The following is a 27,457-nucleotide window of genomic DNA, read 5'->3' on the forward strand; positions in this document are numbered from 1 at the left end:
CTGTACAAAATACGGATTAACATTAAGATGATGTTTTGGCACAACTTCCATACCAGGAACAGTTTTTGTTATAATGTTTATGTATTGTACATTTGTACAATGCATGTGATACTTGATGTCGAATTAAGAACCATTGATCAAGATGTATTGTATTCATACATACCTGCAATGGACCAGCATTGGGCCATGTTGATTGCATTTTTGACTCTTGACTTTCCTGTAAAATTTGACCAGTTTTATGCTGTCGGGGACACCATGGTCCGGCCATTGCGTAAAATGAAAATGATGAATTGTTCTTTCCTGTGCAGTCTAAAATAAGACAACTGCATGGTATTAATGTCATAATACCAACACATGGCACAGTTTATCTGAATGACATAATGCAACTGACCGTAAGTAAATTTGCAAGGTATACAATGAATTTGAGAATTTATTTCTCATCATTAATGTTGAACATGATATATAAAAAGCTTAAAGTGACCGATAATAATGATAATGATAAAAAGATCTTCGTGATAGCCACACATACCTGCTTAGAACATATGCAAACAAGAAAAAATAAGCAAGTTGATTACCACATGCAAATTGGCTTATTGTTTGTCTGTAAGTATACATTTTTGTTTTCTAAGAATCCAATCAATTTATTATCAAACATTTATATGATATATCTCTCAGAACTTATTCTTGACGCTGGAAACACAGCAACAACCATTCGATGACAACAATATATTATCCACATTCGATATAACTTATCAACTTATGATGTCTTCTTACGATCATGTCTGATTTAAAATTGCTTTTGAACGTGTTTGTTTAGGATAGTAAATGTCAGAACTTTCAAAAAAAATAATGTTATTAAATACTAGTAGTAGTACTCAAACCTTTCTGGGCAAATCTAATATTGAAATCTTACTGTTAATAGCGGACATTTCAGCCAGATTCATTTTAAACACTTTAAAAACTGAATGTGTTGAAGACTCTGAAGACAAGTGTACAAAAAACCACGGTTGAGGACATATTTTATTTACAAATTTATTTTCGTGTCGAACCGTATTGGAACATAGGCACTGCAAGAAAAAGTATTGCAATCTAGCTGATTTATCATTATCTAATTATACCCCTACGTTTTTGTTCAATACTACCAGCGATCTGTACACATAAACTGTTTGCTTTATTTCCTCTTTCATTGTAACTATGAAATTGTTGACAACTAGTGGTTCTGTTACTGTTTTAGGCCAATATCTTTCACATTTTGCCTGAAGATATACAGACATGATTTAGCATATAGACTTCAGACAATAGAAAAAAGCTTGTTGATGTTTGCATTCATATCAGACTATATGCATTTATTTTTCTTCAATAGTTTTACAGAATATGAAATACTAGTTATTAGACCATCTTTGCGCATATTAAGTTGAAATTGTTCTTATCAAATTTCAAATAATTTGAAACTATTTGAAATACTTCAATGATAAAATATTACCAGACAAGCACTCGGAAATGCAGTAAATTCAGCTTACCTTTCTATTTTCTATCAGTTGTGTTACCATCACTATTTTCCCAACATTATCCTGCCATATCATATGCCAGAAATCTCTCAAGGTAACCTTTTTAGGACCTTAATATAATGAAAAACTTTTAAAATAGCTAGTTCAAATGCGTATTAAACACAGTTGTACTTAAACATGTATAAAAGGGGGAAAATAGATAAATAGCTCTAGGTAGTATTTTACAAATTTCTAAATCTATTGTCTATCAATTATTATGATCAACTTAATTTCTTTTCTTACTAAGCAAGTACCCGGCCACGTCCACTTGTATTTTTGTCCATTTGATGAGTTAAGTCTTTTTCAACTGATTTTATAGTTCGTTCTTATGTTGTACTGATATACCACTGTCCGAGGTTAGCAGAGGGCAGATATCCCGCTTACATGTTTAACACGCCGCATTATTTATGTATGTGCATGTCCCAAGTCAGGAGCCTGTAATTCAGTGGTTGTCGTTTGTTTATGTGTTACATATTTGTTTTTCGTTCATTTATTTTACATAAATAAGGCCGTTAGTTTTCTCGTTTGAATTGTTTTACATTGTGTTATCGGGGCCTCTTACAGCTGACTATGCGGTATGGGCTTTGCTCATTGTTGAAGGCCGTACGGTGACCTATAGTTGTTAATGTTTGTGTCATTTTGGTCTTTTGTGGATAGTTTTCACATTGGCAATCATACCACATCTTTTTTTTTATAAGGTAAGTAATTTTGTTGTAATAAAATTGAGAATGGAAATGGGGAATGTGTCAAAGGGACAACAACCCGACCAAATAAAAAAACACAACAGCAGGAGGTCACCAACAAGTCTTCAATACTATATCTTAAGCATAAGTTATCAACTTTGTTAAGCTTCAGTCATCCTTAAAGTGCAGTATCTGCTTGAAATGAGTTGTACAATGTATATGAAAGGAAAAATATTCTTGTAAAACAATTTTATCAAATCAATCTTAAATAAAAAAAAAATCATATGAATACTGTTAGGAGACAACATAATTCAACTTATGCATTATATTTTATGCGACTGGCATCCACATGAGGTAAGCTATTTTTACCTAAGAAAATGCATGTAACAAGTTAGGAATATGAACGCTGTTATCCATTCGTTAAATGTGTTTGATACATTGTGTATTTTGTTTTTGCTATATATTTAATAACTGGACGTTTTGAATTTTCCTCGGAGTTTTTTGTTGATAGCGCTGAAATTGCACTGTTTGACCTTGTTGAATCGATCATGCTGACATAAAACTTAATTAAAAAAAACACTATGCATGTCAAACAAAGAAAAAAAAACAATATGAAAATCACAGAGCAGAATAAAGCCAAGAATATCAGTCAAATAAAAACAAACATATCATGGAAACGACAGATATCAGAGTTATGTTTAATCATGAGTAAGGGTAATTTACTACTTTAATAATACATTAACTTTTTATAATATATTTTACTCAGTGATAGACAATATTGAAATCAGTTATTTTCTAAACAACAGTTCCTTAGTTAAAAAGTGCATTAGATGATTGCAAATCTAAATAATCTATAAATTGTATAATTCTAAAAGAGACATACAAAAATTGGAAATATTTTACGAACCTTGTGCTGCTATATATGCTTTTTCCTTTTCGTAGTTCTATAATTATACAAAGTGAAGAGTTTAAAAAAAAAGTAAAATCACAAAAATACTGAACTCCGAGGGAAATTCAATCGGAAAGTCCATTATCACATTGCAATTCAAATTACAAAACACATCAAACGAATGGACAACAGCTGTCATATTCCTGACTTGGTACAGACATTTTCAAATGTAGAAAATGATGGATTGAACCTGGTTTTATAGCAATTAACCTCTCACTTGTACGACAGGCGCATCAAATTTCATCATATTGATAATGCTTAATGCGTGAACAAAACAAACAGACACAATAGGTAAAACTGTAATAAATAAAGGTAAAAAGTCTAATTCGGTAGGTCACATTCATGAAAAGGGAACGAGATTGTAGTTATGACATAAGGAACATATCTAATATAATCTATATAACAGAAATTCCATAACGGTGAACCAACTCGCGATACATAAGTATGTACATTTATTATTGCTTGTTTTATTTAGATTCAAAACATCCAAAAATGACAGTAGAATGTGACTGTGTCATCTGTTTGCGGTTAATTAATCTATCTTTATATTATTGATAAAAAATAGTTTTCGAATTTAGATACTACACTAAAACAGGTAAAATATAAGGTAATCATATATTATGTGTGCTCTTATTCGGCTAGAAGTTCATAAATCATCTATAACAACTGTAAATGTCCGTTTAACGACGTATTGTAATTTATTGCATTGGTTTTTGAATTGCTCTCTCTAACAAGAGGTATTTAAAACTTACATCTATGTAACTAGCATTAATATAATCATGTTTCGTGTCTCCCTTCAGAATAACTCTTGAATGGTCGTCTTCAAAGATATCAAAGAATAAATACATTATACAATATATAAAATAATATTCATTTTAAAAAAGTATTAAAAATTAAGATATATCACTTATCTTAAACTTTGAAAGTTCGTGTTTACATGTTATCAGTTCCTTATTTGAAAAATTGCATTCAAAATACAAAAAAAAATATATATACTTTTTTAAATCTGAAGATTTGTCGAAAAAGCCGTTGCATTATGGTTAAAGGAATAACATAAGTATGTGTATTCGGTCAGATTATATAATATATAACACTAACCAAAAAAGTATATAAAAAAACTTTGTTCAAATTGTGACTAGGATGGAGAGTTGTCTCATTAACACTCATACCGCATCTTTTTACAGAAAAAAAAAATATACAGAAAAATTATATAAAATTTTGTCCTCTGAAAATTGTCACGTGGCTCTAAAATGGTCTTGTTGTCGTTAATATTTACCTCTAATTCCTGAATCTTTTGTTTTGCAGACATGATAAGTCAAAATCGTTTTAGTTTTCATAGATTAAAATCTGAATGGTTTATGTTTCTTGTCTTATGTCTTGAAATGACTATTCAGGTGTTTTCACAAAAGTATGCACAATATTTTCATATATATATATTTGCTACGATCTGGTGTACTAAAAAAATATTGACACCGTATGTTTGTGGCATAACATCGAAAAAAAAATAAAACAGTAATAAATATATATTAAAATCCATTTTGTTACATCTTGTGATAAATTTTATTTGGCAATCGCCAATGGCAGTCAGCAGGGTTAAAGAACATCAGTTGTTCGCCCTGTTAGTGAAATGCGTTTTGATTAAATATACTTTTCACCTTTTTGGTCTTTGGAAAATGTTGTTTGTGCTTATTTTAGACCCTTCTACAACGAAATTTGTTTTACATGCACACGTATAAAAATTGCGGTTTTTATCCAACGCAACCATATGTTTGAACGTAGTTTTCAATTTAGACCCGTTTATTTTTTCTACTATTTTACATACACGGCCATGTTGACAGAAAACGATTTTTAACTTTATTTTCCTCTTTGGAACCTTCAACATGTGCATACAAAAGTCCTCTAGGTAACATCTGAAAACAAGCAAAAAAGAAAATGTTAGTACTATCTTTCACTTACGCAACGTTCATCATGTTCATAAGTATATCAGCAGCGTTAAATACTTTATTTTTAATACGCTTCTGAAGAAATGATTCTCTAAATAAATCTTATGTGTCGAATATAATTTTAGCTTAAATGTGCAATACTTAGGTCTTCAACCCAAGACAAGAGTCACATCTATGATAATAAATAGAAATACAGGATACCATCTTAAAAAGATTAGATCATGCAACATGTTAAATAAGCATACAACGACTCCGGGTGCGGATTCTTCTCGCTGATTTGAAGAACCTTGGTGTCATTCGACTACTCTGTGGTCGAGTTGTTTTCTCTTTGAAACATTCCCAATTTTCATTCTCAATTTTATAAAATATACTTTTTGCATTAAAAACGTGAAAGATTTATGCAATCATTTACCTCATACTCTTTCTTGAAACCCTCGTCCCGCTGTTTATCAATTACAGCCTTCTTTAGGTTCTCAATTTGTATCTGGTACATAGATATATCTAGTTTGCTTGTTACATTAAAGTAAACGTTTTCATCGCCATTTTCGTCTATTTGTTGATTGGTATCTTCTCTGTCTTTCAGGGTAAAAGTGACCTCTTCTATGTCTACTCTATCATCTGTATTCATATTTGCATATTCATTTCCATTACCGATTTCTCTTTGTAAACCTAACAATATGTTGAAATTGATTTTGAGACAATCAGTGCATCTAAATAGGATGATTCTGTCATAGAGTGTTTTGAAAGTACAAATATATGTTGAAATTATGTTTGTATAGAACATGTAGAATTCCAACAAAAAATAAATTAATGAATAAAACATTTAGGCAAACGACTGAAAGTCAAATATGAATAAATCTTTATAATATTAAACGAAAATGACCCCAAAAAAAGTCGACACTAAACTGTAAAAGACAGATAATTTAACCTTTAAATTGACTCGCTAGACCCGTTGATTAACTGTGTCAGCAAGGAAAGAAGTGAAATTCACGTTACAGCGTATTAACATATTCTCGATGATGACATTCAACTTATATAGACATTTGAACATAACACAAAAGATGGACAGATACTGAATGATACCAGTCGTGTAATGCAAGTTTAATTTTTAGGATGGATTTTCCTTACACAGATGATTGATTGTCACATATTTATTCTAACATTGAATGTTAAAACTACATTATTGATAGTCGATGGTAAAGCTTCGCGTGTATCATTTTGTAAATTCTGTGTTGTTTTCTGCTTTTCGATCGAGCTGTTGTGGTACTTTGACGCATAACTCGTTTTCATTCCCTAATTGTAGTAACTAAATGAAATGAAAAAATAATTGATCATCAGTTCATATGAATTTGCTGAGCTTAAAACATACAACTGACAGAATAAATACAAAAAATACAAAAGATGTCATGCAGAGTATTGCTCAAGACAATTTAATTCATGTAAATTAAATGTTCTTTTCTAGCAACCCAGAACATGACTTACATGTACTCTCCAAATGTACTTGGCCAGTTTAACATGAAAATGTTATCTAACTGAATAAAGTATTAATGCCTGTTCTATGTTACTTTCATTTAAGGTTCGAGATGTTCATTATTTTGGTAATAAGATTCTTAGTGTTTAAAAAAAAAATCATAAAGTTTGCTTACCCAAAGAAGTCTGATTGTTTGATTTTTTCCGGTGTACATTTCTATCTTTTGTCGATATTAATCTGCGTCTACAAAACAAACAAGAGGCTGTCAGAGAGACAGGCAACCGGATTTTCTCGCAGAGGTCAAACCCTGAACAGCTTGTATAAACACAATATTTAAGCTTAAATGGCCCTGAATTTTAATTGTTATTATCTTTCAAAATCCGTCACTCATTTTTTATAATATTTTAAGAACCATAACTCCTGATCGGTTTAAGTGAAAATCGTAAATATCAATTTTGACCTCCATTTTATCAGCAGTAACAACATTTTTGAATTTCATAAGCATGTGTTGAAAGGTTCATGAGTAAATGCTAAGACACGACATTTTTTTCAATATTTCAAGAACGGTTAATCATTAACTGTGCAAGTGAAATCCGTCATTACTAAGCTTGACCTCCATTTTGTCATCAGTAACAACATTTGAAAATTTGAAAAGCTTTTGTTGAATGGTTCATGAGTAAATGCAACGACCTAAATGGAAACACTATTTTTCAATCTTTCAAGAAACTTTACTGCTTTAACTCAATTTTGTCATCAATAACAATATATAATTCAATTTGAAAAGCTTTGGTTGAACGATACATGAGTGAATTGACATTTCATTTCAATATTTAAAGAATCGTAACTCCAGAACAGTACAAGTGAAAATCCTCATTATTGACCTCCATTTTATCATAAGTGAAAACATTTTAAATTTGAAAAAAACTTCTGTTGAATGGTTCATGAGGAAATGCAACACCATGACTGAAAACACCATTTTTCAATTGTTCAAGAACCAGAACTCCTGAACAGGAAAAGTTGAAATCGTCATTATTCTACATGACCTCCATTTTGTCACTAGTAACAATTTATTCAAATTTTGAAAGCCTGGGTTGAACGGTTCATGAGTAAGTGGACGGACACGAGTGGAAACGCAATTTTTCTATCTTTCAAGAACCATAAACTGTAAACGGTAAAAAGTAAACATTGTCATGATTGCACTTGACCTCCATTTTGTTGTTAGTAACAACATAATTATTTTAAAGCTTTGGTTGAACAGTTCACGAGTAAATGCACGGATACGACTGAAAACTTTGCACTTGATCTCCATTTTGTTGACAGTATCAACATTTTTTTTTATAAAGCTTTGGTTGAACGGTTCGTGAGTAAATGTTTGTCTTTTAATTGTGAGTTTAAATGTTATTTTGTATTCGTATGCCTTTTTTTGTTAAGCTGTAGTCACAACTTATAACGGATAGCACGGACGGACGCCTAACGGGTGAAAAAATGTTTTTGTCCACAAAGTTGTTGTCCGTTGGGAGTCATTTGATGTACTGACAAAAAAAAACCGGACGCGTAACGAATGCATAACGGACACACACAGGATATGCAATGTACGAACGGATATCGAACGTAAATTCAACGGACGAGTACTGCATAAAACGTACACCTTACGGAAGCGTAAAGGATAAAATGGATGAAAGAGATATGCGAAAAAATTAAAGACGACAATGATAATACATACAAATCGCATAAATATTCACAAAGTTTCCATGTAACTGGTTTTGGTTTGTTCTTCCAAATGCCACCAAAGTGCAGTCTTTAGCCTGAATAAGGGCTGCTTGAAAGTGACGACGTGCTCTCACTCTAACATCAATTCTAATTGATAAGAATTCATGACACTCAAGCAATCTGACATACCAATAAGAAACATTTCTGATGCGGAATTTTTAATTGGCATTTATCCGTTTCACATTCGTTCATAATTCGTTTTTCCGTTATACGTCCAGTAGCAGCCCGTTTCACATCCGTTATACATCCGTTTTATCCGTTATAAGTCCGTTGGTGAATTTGTCTACCAGACCACTAACGGCTGAATAACGAACAAGTTACGGATACAAAAAGGAAACGGAACGGACGAGTACCGTATTAAACAGCGCCTACTGGATGTATAACAGAAACTGCATCCGTTGAACGTCCGTTCAAAGCTTTGAGCATGCGGAAACATTTTCCACCAGACACAACGGACGTCGACGGATAAAACGGACGCTAAACGGTCATGAAACCGTTATGAATGGCAACAAACGGATAAGAACGGACGACTTACAGACATGAACGGATTGTAATAAAGTTATTCGTTCGGCGTCTGTTTGTGCTATCCGTTAGATGTGACCGGGGCTTTCGGATTTTAAAAATCTCATTTGTCCATTTATGTTAGCGACAAAACAGTAAACTACGACATAATCAAACTAGTATGAAGGAAACTAACAACAAAAACCAAAAAAAAAATGAACCCCGAGGATGAACACTTCAAACGAAAGATTTAATTATTATCAAAACTTACTTGTAAACTATAAATACTACCACCAATAAGATCACAACTAATATTACCGCAGAAACACCTCCACCTATAGCAGCTGTGTTAGGCGGCTCTTCACCTCGTAACTCAGATCCATCTGAAATAATAAATCAATATATTTTCTTCACTACAAAAAAGATATATAGTCACAAGTTTTGACAAACGCAACACTCCCTATTTAAATAAGACCGTTGGTTTTTCCTTTTGAATGTTTTTACACTTATCGTCTTGTAATTTATGAGGTCCTTTATAGCTAACTGTTCGGTATGAGCCAAGGCTCCGTGTTGAAGCCATACCTTGACCAATAATGTTTTTTAAATTGTAACTTAGATGGTTAATTGTCTTATTGGCACTTTTATCACATCTTCTTATATCTATACTATATGATTATCTTTACGTCATTACATAGAAAACCTAGATAGCCAATTCACTGAATGTCGCTCAAGATCTTCAACCTATCAAAATCAAGTATTATTGTCAAAGGCTTCAATGGCAATTTAAAGCTTTAAAGGTGATATACTCACAAACAAATTTTCAAAAATTCCCAGTTATATATTTACATAATTAATAGGATTTCAATTTGAGGCTGCTTGTAGTACGTTAATTTTAAAGTTTCATACAAGAGGTATTAAATACTAATGCAAATATGTAGATCAGAATTTAAAATCATGACGTATCGGTTATGAACAATCATATTTATTTTTCAAACGAATATATTAGTAACAATTATTTAACGTATGTTAACGTATGTTAGTTGACAAGTTTTATAATTATTTTTATTTTATCAAAGTTTACTTATTGTACTTTCTTCTTTTGTATAATACGTAAGATAACGTTCTCTAAGATCCAAGTACTAGCTAGAGTATTGGGGGTCTTTGACTCTATCCTAGTCTTGATCAAACCATTGTTTATGAAAATAGTCTGTTTCATGATTTTAAGAACCTCATTATGCAGCTAGGAGTTAAATCTGATTGGCAATTCTGTGTCCTAGTTTATCATTTAACCTGCAGATATTTGATATGCGATTCAACAATCAAGGACAACGTGTCTAACCGGTATTTGACGACATATGAACTTAATATATTTATATATTTGTCATGATTTGACATTTTGTGTGTATTTTTTGTCAATTTTAACAATCACCCACCGTCCAGTCAATTCCATTGGATCATTTGATGTTTAATAATTTATGTTTATATTTCTCATCGACTGAAAACTGTAGATATGTCTGTTTAATATTGCGTACAAAGGCGAAAGATACAAAAGGAACATTCACACTCGTAAACAAAGTTGTTTCGTCTGAAGGGTGCTCTCGACAAGTGTATGCCATTTTTACGAACTTGGAAGACAAAACATTTAAAAGCTGGGCATGTACTACCATTTAAAGTTTATGAACAAAAATAACCAGCATTATTTGCATAGCTACACTATTGCTATTTTATTCTTGTTAAATATATAATGTTCATTAATATTTGTATATCAATGCTATAATTATTATATTAAAACAACACGAAACATATCAGTCTTGTTAAAATCTCATTAAATTGAAATAAATTTCTTACCTCCACATATTCCAGTAGAATTGTCGCAAGTTTCAGTCAAACACTTACACTTTTCTGTGCAGTTCTTACCAAAATATCCATCGTCACAGGCTATTCAAATAATGAAACAAACATGTACATGTTTTTGTATCTGTCTTGATAAAAATCTCATTAAATTGAAATAACTTTCTTACCTTCACATATTCCAGTAGAAATGTCGCATGTTCCAGTCAAACAATTACACTTTCCTGTGCAGTTCTTACCAAAATATCCATCGTCACAGGCTAGTAAAATAACATAACAAACATTTATATATGCCAATAAAGTATTTATACTCTTGATTATCAACAAAGGATAAAAACGTATCAAAAAATGAATGCCTGTATGCCCACGTGATATCAAGATTAGTTTTTACTTGAAACGTTTTAATTTAACAGTAAAAAAACAGTGGTTATAACATGTATAAAAAGAGAATAAGTATGTTTTCCATTATTTGTCATGATTGTACTATCCGCATCCTAAATGTGTATGACAAGTATTTTATTCTAGCTTTTCCACTAAATGTTACTCTTTAATAACAAGTATACAAAGTTAATTTCTTAGAATTATAAAATATATCCACATTTAAATAACTGGTCACGCTATACAATTGTAAATGTTCTATTGTTTTGAGATGTTGAAAAAGTACATACATATACCAAACAGAATACTGACAATCATCATCAGTAACATTCATAAAATCTCGTTGGAAACGCATACTGGTCGACGACCAGTTACCGTTAGTTGCCAGTTTCAGTCAAATTTAAATAAAACGAATACGAATTATGGATCTGACGTAATATATTTGTATTTGTTAAACTGAGGTGCATAATATAAGGACAAAAACGACATATCCCTGCAGGGGTAAGAAGAAAATCAATTCAATATTGTTTTTCAAAGTGTACCGGAAATCTATGATGTACATAGTCAAATCATTCGTCGTATTGTTCAAAGTGAGTACAAATTGAGAGCTGTGGTAATCGAGTTAAAGAGGACAAGAATTTGGGTACGATAGTTAAAACATATTCATGGAACTACATTGATCAGCCGATGATAAGATGGCGAGTTGACTTAAATGAAATTATAATGAAAGAATTATATGCAATGTTTTACGTACTTTTGTTGCAGTATTTGTCGTAAAGATAACCAGGTTCGCATCCAGTTGTATTTATACATAATCCATCAATAGAGCCACACATAGAAGATATGCACCCGCCACAGTTATTGATACAATTTTGACCAAATGTACCACTCTTACACTCTGAAATTTAGCGTCGAAAAATAATGTGACATTTTAATATTATAACATTATTAACACTGACTGTTCCGTCAGATACATGTTATTTGAAAATCTAAAATGTTCTTATTTTAACACAACACTACAAATAAAGATCAAGCCGACCAAAGTCGTGGTTTCTATAGAGTGCACGATATTAAAACTGTTTTTACCTCTTGGGAAGCTATACAAAATGTTAATAAAAGTAAGCCTCAGCATTGATTGGGTTTACTTATCACAGAAAAGAAGAATTAATTCACGCAATAATATATCAGACACAAATGGCTATCTTGTTATAAAACAACAAACATTGTCCAGTGTTTGGTTTGTTAAAGAATACATTCTTAAACATATAAATCCTAGGCGAAATGACTTTTGGAGAAGGCGCTAAGTTATCATTGTTAAATATGTCGGAGTTAAAAAGAAAGAACATTGTGACATTTAACCATTTAATCCATTGAAACATATTTTAATTGGTGTATGCATTGCCAATGGAAATGCAATGTTGAAAACTTTAACTGCAATGCGTTTCCGTGATATAATCAAGACTCATTTTGCTTATCAAAAACCGTAAAAAAAATACACTGATGTCGAAGTGTAAATTATATATTATAATACAAAATTTAGAATATATGCTATGAGTGCCACCAGAGAACGTTCCAAAAGGGTTAAATGAATCAGATTTAAGCAACGATAGATCATTGAACGACCTTAAAATTGAGATCATCCCATACCGCATAGTAAACTATATAAGACCTCAATATGGCCAAGTAGGGAAAACTCAAACGAAAGAAAACAATGGCCGGATCTCTCACAAAACATTCAACAAAACATATACGACTATGAAGACCGAAAGCAAATAACAACTTTAAAAAACAGGTTTATGACTTGGAACAGGTACATATAGAATGTGGCGTGATGGAAGATGAGCGTGTATGTGTGCCTAGCCCTTCTCTCTAATAGGACAGTATTATAACAGCATAATACATTCATTACAAACACAAACTAATACAATTAGTTGGAAATAACATGGTCTAGTTCAGATCAGCACACGGCAAACTTCACAACTTACACAGAGAAAATAAAACAAAAAAACATCTAAGCAAACACATTTTGATTTATTACCATTCTTTTTTGTTCTAAAATGATCCTCGACTTTAACCGGGGTAACATTTTGTTCGAAATATATAAGTTTATATCGATCGTAAACATCAATTTCTCGTCATCAAAAAGTTTAAGAGAAGTTAAGATTGAAGGAAACTTAACTCTCACTTTTAAAGTGTGTATTGCAAAGCATTACAAAAGTTTGATCATTTTAACAACATATATATGGAGTGAAGATTGTTTATATGACTGACATGAAGGGTTGAGGTGTTTTAAAGTACCATATATCGTTATTCAGACTGATAACGTTAATTTGCTGATATGTGTTAAAATATTCGATTGGAACCTACATGAAATCATGATAATAACTCATATATTTGTTTCAAAATCATTATGCAACAACAACGTTTCAACTTTTTCGTGTGAATGTTGAAATGCATGATTCAAAGCAGAGGAATAAGTCAATTCTGTATTTTTGGATTGAAAATAACAAAAACAAAGATAGTCATATCTGATCTGCGTTGTCCAAATGTTGATACTAAATGGTTTTGCGTTTACCAAAAATGTTTATTTATGACCCATGGCATGTTGCCTGACTTTTACACTTTCAAAAGAGTTGTTCATGCATATGTAGAAAATCTGAGTATTTTTTTCTATATTAGATGTTTCTTACCTTGGTTACATGATTGACCATGGTAACCCGCATCACAGCCTCCAGGTGGACATTTTCCATCTGCCTTGCTGCAAGTTGCAGTAAGACAGTAACATTTATTGACACAACCAATACCAAAATCTCCATCGTCGCAGGCTGGGGCAAAATAAAGAGTAGTTTCAATTGAAAATTAAAAATTATATTATTATGACTTTCTCTTTGTACATCACAATCATATTACTAGTTTTAATCGACTGATTGTAGCAAAAACCAACAGAGACTGTCTCTTGTTGTGATGGTTTACCACGTTTGATAGTTTAACCGAGTGATCTTTGCACCACTGGTTTAGACATATCCTGTACCACTGACTTCAAAACGATCCGATAGCAGCTTGTTGTTTGTCATACCCGTACCAATGGTAGATTATTATATGGTTCTTTTAGTTTGGATCGTCTTTGAACCAAATCAGCATCCGTTCCCAATCTAATGTCTACGCTCATTCAGAAAATAAGGATGCCTATATTCATGGCGAACTATACCAAAATCATTAGGAGTTTAAAAGTAATTAAAAGCATATCGCACACTGCAGCTGTATTTCCATTTTTTTCAAATTGTAAGATGTCTTCGATTTACAATTATAAATTGTTCTTTAAAAAATTGTCACAGTTTTGATATACTAAACTACACTTACGTAAGTCGCATTTTTCGTTGTGTTCATAACCAGGATTACAGCTAGTGGTGTTATCACACAACCCACTAACATGATGACACATACTTGATACACATCCCTCACAAAATCCAGAACAGTTTCTCCCAAATTGACCATCAGGACACGCTGAGAATATTTATACACATTTTCACATCAAAATAGATATTAAATATATAACAGGACACTACATTCTGACAAATGAATTATATGTACTTATAAGATACATTTCTGCGGTCGAGATTTGTATTAGGGTGTAACATTAACGTTTTGTATTTTTTGTATTTTTTTTAAAGAAAGTAAGAAAATTGAATCGCTTGTACAACTTTGTACTTGTTTTTCTTTACACGATGTTTAACTATTTTGATCTGAGCGTCACTGATGAGTCTTATGTAGACAAAACGCGCGTCTGGTGTATTAAATTATAATGCTGGTACCAGTGATAACTAATTATACTATTGAAACAGTTATTAACTAGACATGTGAAGGTAGTTAGAGAATAAACCATTTGATTGAAAGTGTAATTGAACAGTGTGGGAAGTTATAAATTGAAAGACAAACGCACAGATAAATATGTTACTCCTTAATCTCTAGAAATACCTTCTGTTTGTCATAGAATAAAAGATAACTAATTAGATTGTTTCTTTGAAAAAAAGAACATACTCAGTGAACAATTGAATCCCTGCCATCCATCCTTGCATCCAGCAATGCATTTGCCTGTAACGTGATTGCATTTAGTATCCCAACAATTTTCTGAACACTTTTCTAAACAATCTTTGCCATATGAACCCTCATTGCATTCTGTAAGATAAAATATACTACATAAAAATTCATATGTTGTACAGGGGCGGATCCAGGAATTGGGAAAAGGGGGCGAAGTTTTAAAGTACACCCTCTACGCCCCCTCTGAATTCGCCACTGTTTATAGGAGAAAAAAATTAATCCCCTAAACTATAAATACAGCTTGCGACAAATGTGCCTTTGTCGCCAACATTCTTATTACTTCAAATGAAAATATCCGAGAAGACATAATAGAAACGGACAGTTAACAGCTGACTTTAAATGTTGACAGCTAAAGATTAAGTAACGCAAACGTTAATGAAACTGGTAGTATTAAACTAAGGTATTCCGCAAATGTAAGAAATCCAACTTCTAAAGTAGTTTGAGATCTCTTTAAAGTCATATGAAACGAGTGAGTGGTGAACAATGATTTATGCAATTCTTGAACCAATGCATGTATATATCATTAACTTAGTCATTTGTACACAATTTTATCATTATCATTTTCGCAAATATATCATATAATCGTCAATTATTTTTCTCTGTTTGTTATGATTTAGCAAATATGGCTGCTCATTAAAAAGTAAAATCACAAAAATACTGAACTCAGAGGAAAATCAATTTGGAAAGTCCATAATCACATGGCAAAATCAAAAAACAAAACGCATCAAAAACGAATGGACAAGAACTGTCATATTCCTGACTTGGTACAGGCATTTTCAAATGTAGAAAATGACGTGTTTTGAAGCCGAGTTTTACCGATTGTCACCTTATAGGAAACAAATCACAAAAAGCATGGGTATTGAGCACGTGCTTAACATGTTTAATCAGATATATTTTTATTTCAATGACAGATCCATGCGTATTGCGACCACCGAATGTTTACGAGGAGGGTTACGCTCTGGTCACTATGCATACGGAAAATATGTCGGCGAATTGCTTCCTGAAAGCAAGCAATTAAAAATAGGTAAACTTCACCTAAATGTAGGCAAATTAAAGAATTTTCCTCAGAAAAAAGTATATGTACATAAGTTGTATAGTGAAAACTATCCATTTAGTTATAAAAAATATATGTATATTTTTTTTATAATTTGAGGTTTCTAATGACTTTAAAAGATTGCTGCCACTAAATTGGTAGGTTTTAGGAAATTTGTAGTTTTTGGGCATAATCTGATAGAAAGAAACTGTAAACAGCAATAATTGCCCTAAATTTTACAATTGTACACACTGATCTTCGTATTGAAACTATTGTGTCTAATACTTCTTAATTTTAAACGAATGTTTATTTAGGATTTTTTTTTTTATCAATCACCAAACATGGCCGCATGACTAAAAATAAAATATAGGAATAAAATGCAGCGTTTGGCATATATCTTAAAAACTTAAGTGATAAGGAATGAGGGATAAACTGTAAAGAACAAAAATGTTCAGCAAAGTATGATCCTTAAAAACAGTTTTTGATATGAATAAAAGTGTCAATTTAAAGAGTTATTGCCCTTTAAGGACATGTTTGCACAAGTTGTTTATGTTGAAAATGCCTGTACCAAGTCAGGAATATGATACATTGTTATAGGTCTTGTCCATGCTTTATTGATGTGTTTTGTCATTTGATTTTGCCATGTAATTATGGACTTTCCGATCAGATTTTCCTCGGAGTTCAGTATTTTTGAGATTTGGCAATTTTAAAACACTCATTTTTATATAATAAAAAGCAAAATTAATCGTTGATGAAAGACTTCAGCAAAAAAAATAATAATGGAAAATATGAATACATGGAGATGTTGGTTGACAACATTGAGACCTATAATAAACACAGGCACTTGTCTCAGAAAAAAAAACCTATATGCCTTAATATAACACAAGGTACTTAACTATTTTTTTTGAAAAATGACACCCAGTCCCGAATTCACGTTATTTTTTTTATTTCTCGGTTGTCAAACCTACTTAAACTTAATATGCCATACATCTAAATTGATTTATCTATACAATGGTATATGACACGACTAATCATTAGTAGCAGGCCTCAAAAGTCGGTCAACGGGATGATTTTTTACATTCGTCTCAAGCTTTGGCAACACACAGCCCGCAGTGATTGAATTATTATAAAAAATATTAAAATAAAAACTGTCAGCTTCCCTCTGACTATAAATTATTATCTTTATTGTAAATTCTTTACAGATTATGTGACATTCATTTTGTTATGAATCACACTTGTCCACAACAACACTAATTTAGAGTTATAAATGGACCAAAATATCCCACATTTATTTTTAGCCAGACGATTGACAAATGAGAAACCAGTATAAAATTACATGCGGACTGGGTGTTGCCAAAGCTTGAGACGAATGTAAACAATCATCCCGTTGACCGACTTCTGAGGCCTGCTTCTTATGATCCCTACAACAATGATAGTCGAGTCATATACCATTGTATAGATAAATCAATTTAGATTTACGGCATATTAAGTTAAAGTAGGTTTGATAACCGAGAAATACAAAAATAACGTGAATTCAGGAATGGGTGTCATTTTTCAAAACATTTAGTTAAGTACCTTGTGTTATATTGAGGTATATAGGGACAAAAATTTCTAAAACAAGTGCCTGTGATAATACACTACAAAAACAATAAATAGAAATTTGTTTAAACCCTATTTGTTATTCCAAAATATACAGCGTAAACTCGTAACAATAAATAAACAAGAATTTATAAAGATCAAAATCGAGTCTCATATTTGACTATATGTATGTGAACTCATATGGAAAGATCCAATTTGCATTTAATGAGCTAGAGCTTGACAAAATCGTAGTTTTTTTTGTGTCATAATTTTTATGAATGTATTCAACATTTATCATTAGTTTAACATAATTTTCTGTAATCCCTTTTATTTCAATGGTAACAGAATAAAACACTATACAATTCAATAGTTTTATGAAACCTTTTTAACGTTTCCAATTCATAGAATAAACTTGTTTTACCATCTTCACATCTATCGCCAGCCCATCCATTCATACAACCAAGTATACAAATTCCACTTTCAAGGTCACATGGTCCATTACAGTTGTGTGGGCACGTTGTATTACATAAAGGTCCATAGTGTGTCGGGGGACAACCTATAAAAGAAATGTAGTCGAAATAATTCTGTAACCACATTGATTAATCAGTGTATATCACATCATAAATAAACTCTTCATATATACCAGGATTAAATTGTGTGTTTACGCCAAACGCGCGTTTCTTCTACAAAATTTTCATCAGTGACGATCGAATCATTATAATTGATTCTTTTTTAGTTTTTTTATCAATTACTCATTCCATATAAAAAAAATATTGAGACCTCATCTCTTGAGGCCGACCTTACCAACATGAATCAACGAAGGACCTACCAGAGAAAGATAATATTCGAGCTGAATATCAGTAAATAACACTGTCCCTACACATGTACATTGAACATTGACATCGTATACGGTTGAGGTTTATAATGCTAAGCTTGGATATCAAGTGAGCCAGGGAACGATGATTAGAGATTTTCACTGAATATTTAACCTACAAACACATAAAGGCGGCTTGATAGGTTCTTCTTCCGCGAGCACGTTGTAATGTCGCCTATTTAAATTCATTCATAACGAACACGGATGAAGACAGAAATTCCTTTGTCTCATAATTTTGTGTTAAATAAATGGGGCATATTTGATTCATTCAGGTGGATTCACAAATTCTTGAGAAGAGATTCGAGTATCACTAATGAGTCTTTTGTAGACGAAACACGCGTCTGGGGTAAATACAAAATTTAGTCCTGGAATCTATGATGAGTTTATTAACCTAACATAGGGATGTCAGAACCGAAACACCAAAACGTGCAACTTTTGGAAGAAACCTTCACAGTCGTGTTGACATAAGGATTTCATGTAGCCCAAATTTTAGAAGCATCGTTGCCGCAACAGGAGACATAACTTGAAATTGCACTAGTTTGTTTTTAATTAAAATTTACTAGATAAGTGAAAAATATAAAAGTGGTCTGAAAGCTAGTCAAAAGTGTTTTCGAAAGAAAAAATGAAGACTTCATAAATGTTTTAACAGTGAATATAAAACCGTCTCAAAGCATTGTGTTTTGTTTCTTTTATAAATTAGATGTAGAAACACGCACCTATAATCCCTATTTCACATAGCTCAAGTTCTATAACTGGACTGTGCACTGGAGGTACATAGGTTAAGACCATAAAAACGGCGTTAACGTTGATTTCATGAGGCAGATGTGTACCATTGTATAAAACTGTTCCACTAGTCCAGGTATTGCTAGTATTTGAAGCGTAAATAGTGTGATGACCCTCTGTTGTTGTACCATCTACAATAGAAGGTACAAATGTTTCATTTAAGTTTCACAATATATACTTACTGATATATTAGTAATAACCGTATGCATTAAGGTGACATTATAATTTACCAAATCTAAATATTGCAACGACAACCACTGAAAAGCAGACTCCTTAATAGGGACAAATACGTACAATGTACATAATGTGTCTATGCTAAAACAGGTTTGTGAGCTCTAAACACGCTTATTCAAGGATCGTGCTGCTAAAATCAATTTCAAACAAACTGTTAAAACTAGATATAAACCTTTTATCTCAATGGAAAAGAAAAAAACAAGTCCCTAACATAAACAAATGAAACTAAAAAGACACATATCACCGATTTAAGGAAATTCGCATAGTTCAAAGCTAATTATAACTTCTGAATAAATCTCCCTTACTCTTAATATACCTATAACTTAAGACGTAAGCAACAATCGCAGAACGGATTTTGCAATGCCATCACACATGTTAACAGTTTTGTCAGGATATAGGATATTGTGTGCTCATAAATAAACATAAAACGAGTATGTATAGAAAAAAATCTATTTCAGTAGCGATAATTATATCATTTAAGAATTTATTACGTACGTTGCTCAATGGATGAAATTTAAAAATAATTTTATTAAGAAACCAGCTTTACAGCAATAGTGGCGTTTGGTGAGATTTATTTCTGTTCAGTGAAGATTGAGGCCAAATTATTAAAAAGCTTCTAAGACCAACTATATTTTAAAAAAGTGCATCATTTCATATGTGGCTTTACGATTTTGTCTCACCTTTACTTTACATTACAAGCAATGAGTTGACTTCAGCATACCTTTTTTAAAAGGTTGTAAAAGAACTACATAGATATATTATGATATGAAAATTTATAACTCTTTTTAAAAAAAAGTACATAATATTCCCTATAGAAGGCCCATTTTCGAAATTTTGTGAACTATGATGATTTTGTGCAATTACAGACATAAGAGCTTTCCTGCCATCTTCGATTCAAAATGTGTTGTACCCAAAACATTTTAATTATGATATATAATTCATCAATATAAAAAAAAATGGCCGTGGATGGCGGCCGAGGTTAGTTATGCCAAAAACAATTACAATTATGGAAAAAAAATACCAAAATTGACACAAGATACAAATAATGTTATTGTTAAAGGTCATACAAGAAGCTTCATTAATTGTAAAGGACGTGCCAAAAAAAAAATCATTGTCACAATAGTAATATGTATGGCTATTTGAAATGTGTATTTTTTTTGGGTCTGATTTAAAAAAATCTTTTTTTTCAGGGTGAATTTTAATCTTTCGTGAATCTTCTCTAGCAGGTTATCAATTTTACATAACTTAAATTATTGTATGCTGGTTCATATTCTGGACGCCAATTTTTGCTCCTTTATTATGTTATTCACTAACAAAACAATTATGAAGCTTAGAAATGGAAAAATAATAAAAACTAAACTTGTTCAAAGGGTATCTACACGTCTCAATCTTCAAAATCGGTTATCTAAAAATACTACCATCGCTAACATTTTTAACAATAAAAATCGTGGTTACCCTTCTATCGATAAGTGTCATGCCAAAAAATGACTTACATGTCCCCGTCTTTCCACCAACAATACCGTAAGGTCCACCTTTAATGGTCGCACATTTTCTTTAAATTTTGAAACTGATATAACTTGAAAAACAAACAGTATTATTTATTTACTCACATGAAACAAACCGGGGTGTAGTATTCAGTACGTAGGAGAAACTGGACGATATTTATCTAAACGCACTCAAGAACATCTGTATCGTTTTAAAAGACCAAATAAATTCAAAAGTATCATTTACCAACACCTTAAGAAACACAACCATCCTTTTAAATATTTAGCAGTTCAACCTTTAGAAGTAGTAAATAAGCAGCCTGGTGAATCGTATTCAAAGTGTGTACGATCACGGAAAATAATTGAATTAAATTGGATTAAAAAATTACAGACAGTTTACCCTCTCGGTCTAAATGATAATTTCATGGGAATTGGTAATATATCAAGAACCAATTCCGTTAACAGTTTGGATATAGTTTCTAAAACTGTTCGTAAAAACCGTTCTCACGGTCGTAGTACAAATCGCAATCAATTTCGGGCCAATCATACCAATATTTCGGACCTAATTTATATTTCAAAAAACAACGGCAGACATTATCTGTTAACAAAACTCTGTTCGTTACCGGTTAATAAGTTAAATAAAATTTTGGAGGATTGCAACACAATTTCATTTAGCAGTCCTAAGTATGAAATTGTTCAAATTATTATGGCATATTGTTATTCTAAATTATTTCCCAAAATTGATCGCCCTGAAGATCATAAAAAACATTTTATTAAAATTAAGTATGTCAATAAAGGCTTTGATTTTGTAAATATTGCCGGTATATTTAACGACCATTCTGTTTAAGAACAAATTCCTGGTTATTTTGACAATACTGAGCTACCTCTTATTTGTTATATTTACAAGAAATCTACCCGGAAATTTGTGTTTAATTATAGTCAATTGTGTAAAGATGTTAATATCAGTGAAAATACACCTACTTCATGTAATTGCAGTAATTCCGCATATATTTATGGACCCATTTCCCATGTTATAATAGGAGATCTTAACATCGTTCAAGACCGAGAGTTAAAATCATTCCTCAGTAAAGGACCTAAATATCGTCCCCCGTCAATTATTAATTGGAATGAGTGTCGTAATATCATCCACGACTCACTCCATACTTACTGTATGAAATGGATAAAACGGGAAAAAGCTGACAAAAAAATCTTTGGTCTCTTTTTTTAATTCAGTAATGAAGATATTTGATATACGTATTCAACTTTTTAAAGAACATTTTACTATTAACAATAACCACAATAAAACTATTTCTCGTATCAAACATAAACTAAAAGAACTAGCCAAGGAATTTGTTTTTGTCCCGGCCGATAAAGCTGCTAATAATGTTATTATTGTTTGACGTACATTTTACATTGAGGTTCTGAAAAAGGAAATCACCAACATTCCAACTGACTCCATTTTCAGAAAACGAAATCTGTAACAAACATAAACTTTTAGCCACCGCTTTACAAGCAGAGCCAAATACAATGAAAGTCCCAACTATGTATTGGCTTCCGAAGCTACACAAAACCCCTTATAAATATAGATTTATTTCGTCTTCAAGCCATTGTTCAACTACTAAATTGTCTATTATTCTTACCAGCACACTTGGTACAATTAAAAACCTTATAATAAATTGTTCAAATAAGGCCTTCGAAAATAGTGGAATAAATTACTTTTGGAGTGTCAAGAACTCGTTGGAAGTACTTGATAAATTGCATGCTCATATTGGTGATTTTGAATCTGTTCAAAGTTTTGATTTTTCTACCCTGTATACCACATTGCCTCACATTCTCATTAAGAAAAAATTCACACACCTAATGAAATGGGCATTCAAAAAATCAGAATGTGAATATATATGTTCAAACTCTTTTAGGTCATTTTTTAGTAGCAATAAACAAAAAAACTGTGTTAATTGGACATGCTTTGATACTATATATGCCCTTGAATTTTTACTAGATAACATTTTTGTTCGCTTTGGGGATTCCGTATATCGTCAGATTATCGGAATTCCAATGGGGACTAACTGTGCACCACTTATTGCGGACCTCTTTTTGTATTATGAGTTACAATTTATGACAAAAATAAGCAAAGACCCATCAAAACAACATTTGATAAACAAATTTAATAATACTTTTAGATATTTGGATGATATTTTGGCTCTCAATAATGACAACTTCAGTATGTATATTAATGAAATTATCCTGCTGAACTTACTTTAAATAAAGCTAATACTTATAATGACAACTGCCCTTTCCTCGATCTTGATATCTATATCACTAACGGAAAGCTGAATACTAAAATTTATGATAAAAGGGATGATTTTTCATTTCCTATCGTTTATTATCCGTTTTTAGATGGTGACGTTCCCTTGTCACCATCTTACTGTGTTTATATATCTCAACTTGTACGATTCGCTCGTGTTTGTAACAATGTTTTAGATTTTAACGAGAGAAATTTATGTATTACTGAAAAATTATTACACCAGGGTTTTCGATATCACAAACTAGTCAAAACATTTTCTACATTTTATCATCGGTATAAAAGACATCATACGTAAATATAGCTCAACATGCAGACTTTTTATACGTTCAGGTATTTCACATCCAATTTTTTATGGAAATATCTATATTATTAAACGAGAAGACCTCATTTTTGGTGTCGCTTCTCTTCCTTCCACAATAAATCAATCATCATGCCTCTGTGTCCTATAGGTAACATGCATAGTCGCATTTGTCATCCATTTTTATGATTATTCAGATTGAGTTATTTTGGGAGAAAATCGACAAAAAAGGAGTCCGGATATGATTCCGTCATCGAACTAACTTTTAGTCATAGAGTAGATTTCCGGTTTGAAAGATGCACAAATACAACCAATCGTATGATAGATAACTAAATATGAAAAATAAATAAGCCAATCAGAGAGTTCTCCATAGCATGGGGCTTAGATCGCATGAACCACAACTATTTTACCTCCTTATAGAGGACAATAATTATTTTTCGCGTTTATCTATATGTAAACTACGATTATGATACTTTAATATACAGACTCTCTGTATTCTGTCTACTGTTTTCTTTGAAATGTTTACTATTCAAGGGGTCATACCAGTTGTATATATATAAATTAAAATAAGTAAAATATTTGACACAAGTACAACCAATCATATATATATGATGGATAACAAAAATAGAGAAAAAAAATAGCCATTCAGAGCGTTCTCAATATCATGGTGTTTAGATCGCAATAATCACAACTATTATACCTCCTTAGAGAGGACAATTATTTTTCGCGTTTCATATGACGGTGTTTAGATCGCAAGAACCACAACTATGATACCTCCTTAAAGAAGATAATTATTTTTCGCGTTATCTACAAGTAAACTACGATTATACTACTTTAATATATAGAGACTATCTGTATTCTGTCTGGGACTTTCTATGTTAGTATAGAATGTCGGCCCTGATTCTGTCTACTGTTTTCTTTGAACTGATAACTTAAGGGGTCATACCACTTGCATATATATTAAAAGAATTAAAACATGCTTAACTTCATCTTAAACTACCTCGATCAAAAACTTTAACCTGAAGCGGGACATACATGGACGGACGGACGGACAGACTAGCCTGAAAACATAATGCCCGTAAATGGGACATAAAAATGTATTGTTGAAAGGGAAAATAGTGAGTTTGGCAAAAATGAAAGTAAGGTAGAGATTAAAAGTAGGCGAGCATTTTTCGGGGCGACGGGATCGTGTGTTTTTAAGCGCGGGATTTGGGGATTGATCCTGACTGGATCCGGGAATATATTTTCGATTTCGTGATTTCGGGGTATGCTTTTCTCTTAATTCTGCATCTCTGGATTTCATGGTTTTAAGCGCGTGATTTCGGGATCAGGACCCCTCCGACCACTCCTCAAATTAGCCTAAGTCATTTATACAATATGCATATCCTACCATTGACATCTTAATAAGGCTCTCAAAAAAAAAAAAAACACTGACAGATTGTCCTAGAAGCATATTTTATTAGACTAATAAAGGTCTATATATAAGCAGTTAGATTTATTTCATGTTTGAAACGGTGCAATTGTTATATTTATTTGACTTTTACCAAAAGCAGCATTGTAGCAAAGGAGAAGAATAATTGTGGTCTGAGACCAGACACACGTATTTATTTGAATTTAACAGATAGGAAACGAATATTGGACTTTTAAACAAGGGAGAAGGCTGTTGATATCTTTGATGAAATTTCCCATACATACTATCTTTTACAAAAAAAAATCATCCTACAACAGTCCACAAAGCTGTACTATACCCGCGATTTCGCGGGTGTGTTCTAGTTCTGTATAAAGCACAAAGGTGTCAGTATTCACCTCAGAAACTTACAAAACCTTTAAATAGACTGATTAAGAAGGGATATAATTACGATACTGTTGTCAAGTCATTAAAGATTGCATATTTTGGCGTTAATATTGATTCACTGATAAGGTCTTTGCGTCGGAACTAAAGACATTTATTCTAAAAACAGTTGTTGGCATGACACGGGTTATGTTCTTCTCATATATGTTATGATGGCATGATACTAAACCCCTAACGGGAAGGATTGTGCCTGATGTTCATATGATGAAATCATAATCTTTCAGTCAGTTTAATTGAAGTCTGGAGCTGGTATGTCAGTTAACTGCTAGTAGTCTGTTGTTATTTATGTATTATTGTCATTTTGTTTATTTTCTTTGGTTACATCTTCTGATGTCAGACTCGGACTTCTCTTGAACTAAATTTAATGTGCGTATTGTTATGCGTTTATTTTTCTACATTGGTTAGAGGTATAGGGGGAGGGTTGAGATCTCACAAACATGTTTAACCCCGCCGCATTTTTGCGCCTGTCTCAAGTCAGGAGCCTCTGGCCTTTGTTAGTCTTGTAGTATTTTGATTTTGTTTTTTTGTGTACAATTTGGAAATTAGTATGGCGTTCATTATCACTGAACTAGTATATATTTGTTTAGGGGCCAGCTGAAGGACGCCTCCGGGTGCGGGAATTTCTCGCTACATTGAAGACCTGTTGGTGACCTTCTGCTGTTGATTTTTTTATTTGGTCGGGTTGTTGTCTCTTTGACACATTCCCCATTTCCATTCTCAATTTTATAATTTAGCCTTATACTTTGTAAAAGCAGAAGATCAAATAAATGTTCTATATTCAAATCCTTTGTTCGTTTAATTTTTTTTTTTTTTTAAATTGATTTACGTTTCTCATGTAATGCACGTACAGTATTATGGGGTGCAGTTTATTTTGAAATCGCTTCGAAACAGAAACTATTAAAGTCTGGCAATCAATCATTAGAATACTTTTGCAACATCTATGAAGTATAGTAGTTATATAACAATAATATATATTGATATCATTTTTTAAGATTTTAATATTTTATGAAGGTTAACTTCAATCTTAAAGTGGATGATTTACAACGTGAATTAGCTTTTGACAGGGGTATGGAATTAAAAATGAAATAGAAAATAATGTTATAAGTTGATTTAAATGTAGCCTATGATGACAAAAAAAACCCCACATGTTTTGATACTTTCGACTGGTTTATGCATTCAACATATATAGTGCCAATGTTCTCTGTGAGCAAGTGCCTTTGCATATTATACATTTCAAGTGAGCCTGAGCCCCAGTTTTCAATAAATTGTAACAAAGGTCAAGCGATTCTTAGTTTTGTTTTATTGCTATCAACAAATTTTATCTGTTTTAACAAATGCATCAAATAAGTTAACGACAAACCTTGATTAGGAATGCTATATAAGTTTCATTATTCTATGCAACATTAAAAATCACAATGATAATTATGCAGGAAATTGACGAAACAGTCTTTTAAAACCCCAAGACATTGTACATGAAGGTAATATTAAAAAAAACAGTGAATATTTATTATTGAAGGGATGCATACACCTTAAAAAAAACAATTCCCTATGTAAATTCCAAAACGGTGTCAAATAACTTACCATGATTATGTTTTTTAAGTTACATACCTAAAATGATATAGATTCCTGTAACAATACTTTTCCCCTGTAGCTCAACATGGAATCTTCCATTAGGTCTTGTGGTTTTGACACATGTTGTTTCAATTCCATCGTTTGCAAGACCAGCATCTACACTACCACTTGGAACCTGCCATACTATTCCTTCATATGCTATGTTATCTATGATAAAAACGAAAATGAAACGAGAAAAAAAATATATTTCGAA

General features: G+C 31.9%; 1 protein-coding gene across 1 annotated transcript in view; it reads right to left on the reverse strand.

Moving 5' to 3' along the window:
* The window catches only part of LOC134683781 (receptor-type tyrosine-protein phosphatase T-like), a 61,032-nt gene that overhangs the window by 10,014 nt on the left and 23,561 nt on the right, over nucleotides 1-27,457 (reverse strand). The window contains exons 6-22 of the mRNA XM_063543123.1: nucleotides 27,241-27,411; nucleotides 19,393-19,590; nucleotides 18,224-18,358; nucleotides 15,132-15,269; nucleotides 14,454-14,597; nucleotides 13,784-13,918; nucleotides 11,848-11,991; nucleotides 10,886-10,975; nucleotides 9,136-9,247; nucleotides 6,769-6,836; nucleotides 5,535-5,791; nucleotides 5,002-5,089; nucleotides 3,932-3,999; nucleotides 3,138-3,174; nucleotides 1,521-1,618; nucleotides 1,125-1,256; nucleotides 164-309 (exon numbers count right to left, since the gene is read on the reverse strand). Coding sequence (XP_063399193.1) covers nucleotides 164-309; nucleotides 1,125-1,256; nucleotides 1,521-1,618; nucleotides 3,138-3,174; nucleotides 3,932-3,999; nucleotides 5,002-5,089; nucleotides 5,535-5,791; nucleotides 6,769-6,836; nucleotides 9,136-9,247; nucleotides 10,886-10,975; nucleotides 11,848-11,991; nucleotides 13,784-13,918; nucleotides 14,454-14,597; nucleotides 15,132-15,269; nucleotides 18,224-18,358; nucleotides 19,393-19,590; nucleotides 27,241-27,411 — 2,161 coding nt within the window. The remainder of the gene's footprint in view (nucleotides 1-163; nucleotides 310-1,124; nucleotides 1,257-1,520; nucleotides 1,619-3,137; nucleotides 3,175-3,931; nucleotides 4,000-5,001; nucleotides 5,090-5,534; nucleotides 5,792-6,768; nucleotides 6,837-9,135; nucleotides 9,248-10,885; nucleotides 10,976-11,847; nucleotides 11,992-13,783; nucleotides 13,919-14,453; nucleotides 14,598-15,131; nucleotides 15,270-18,223; nucleotides 18,359-19,392; nucleotides 19,591-27,240; nucleotides 27,412-27,457) is intronic.

This window comes from Mytilus trossulus, chromosome 1 (genome assembly GCF_036588685.1).
Source record: "Mytilus trossulus isolate FHL-02 chromosome 1, PNRI_Mtr1.1.1.hap1, whole genome shotgun sequence".
Classification (NCBI taxonomy): domain Eukaryota; kingdom Metazoa; phylum Mollusca; class Bivalvia; order Mytilida; family Mytilidae; genus Mytilus; species Mytilus trossulus.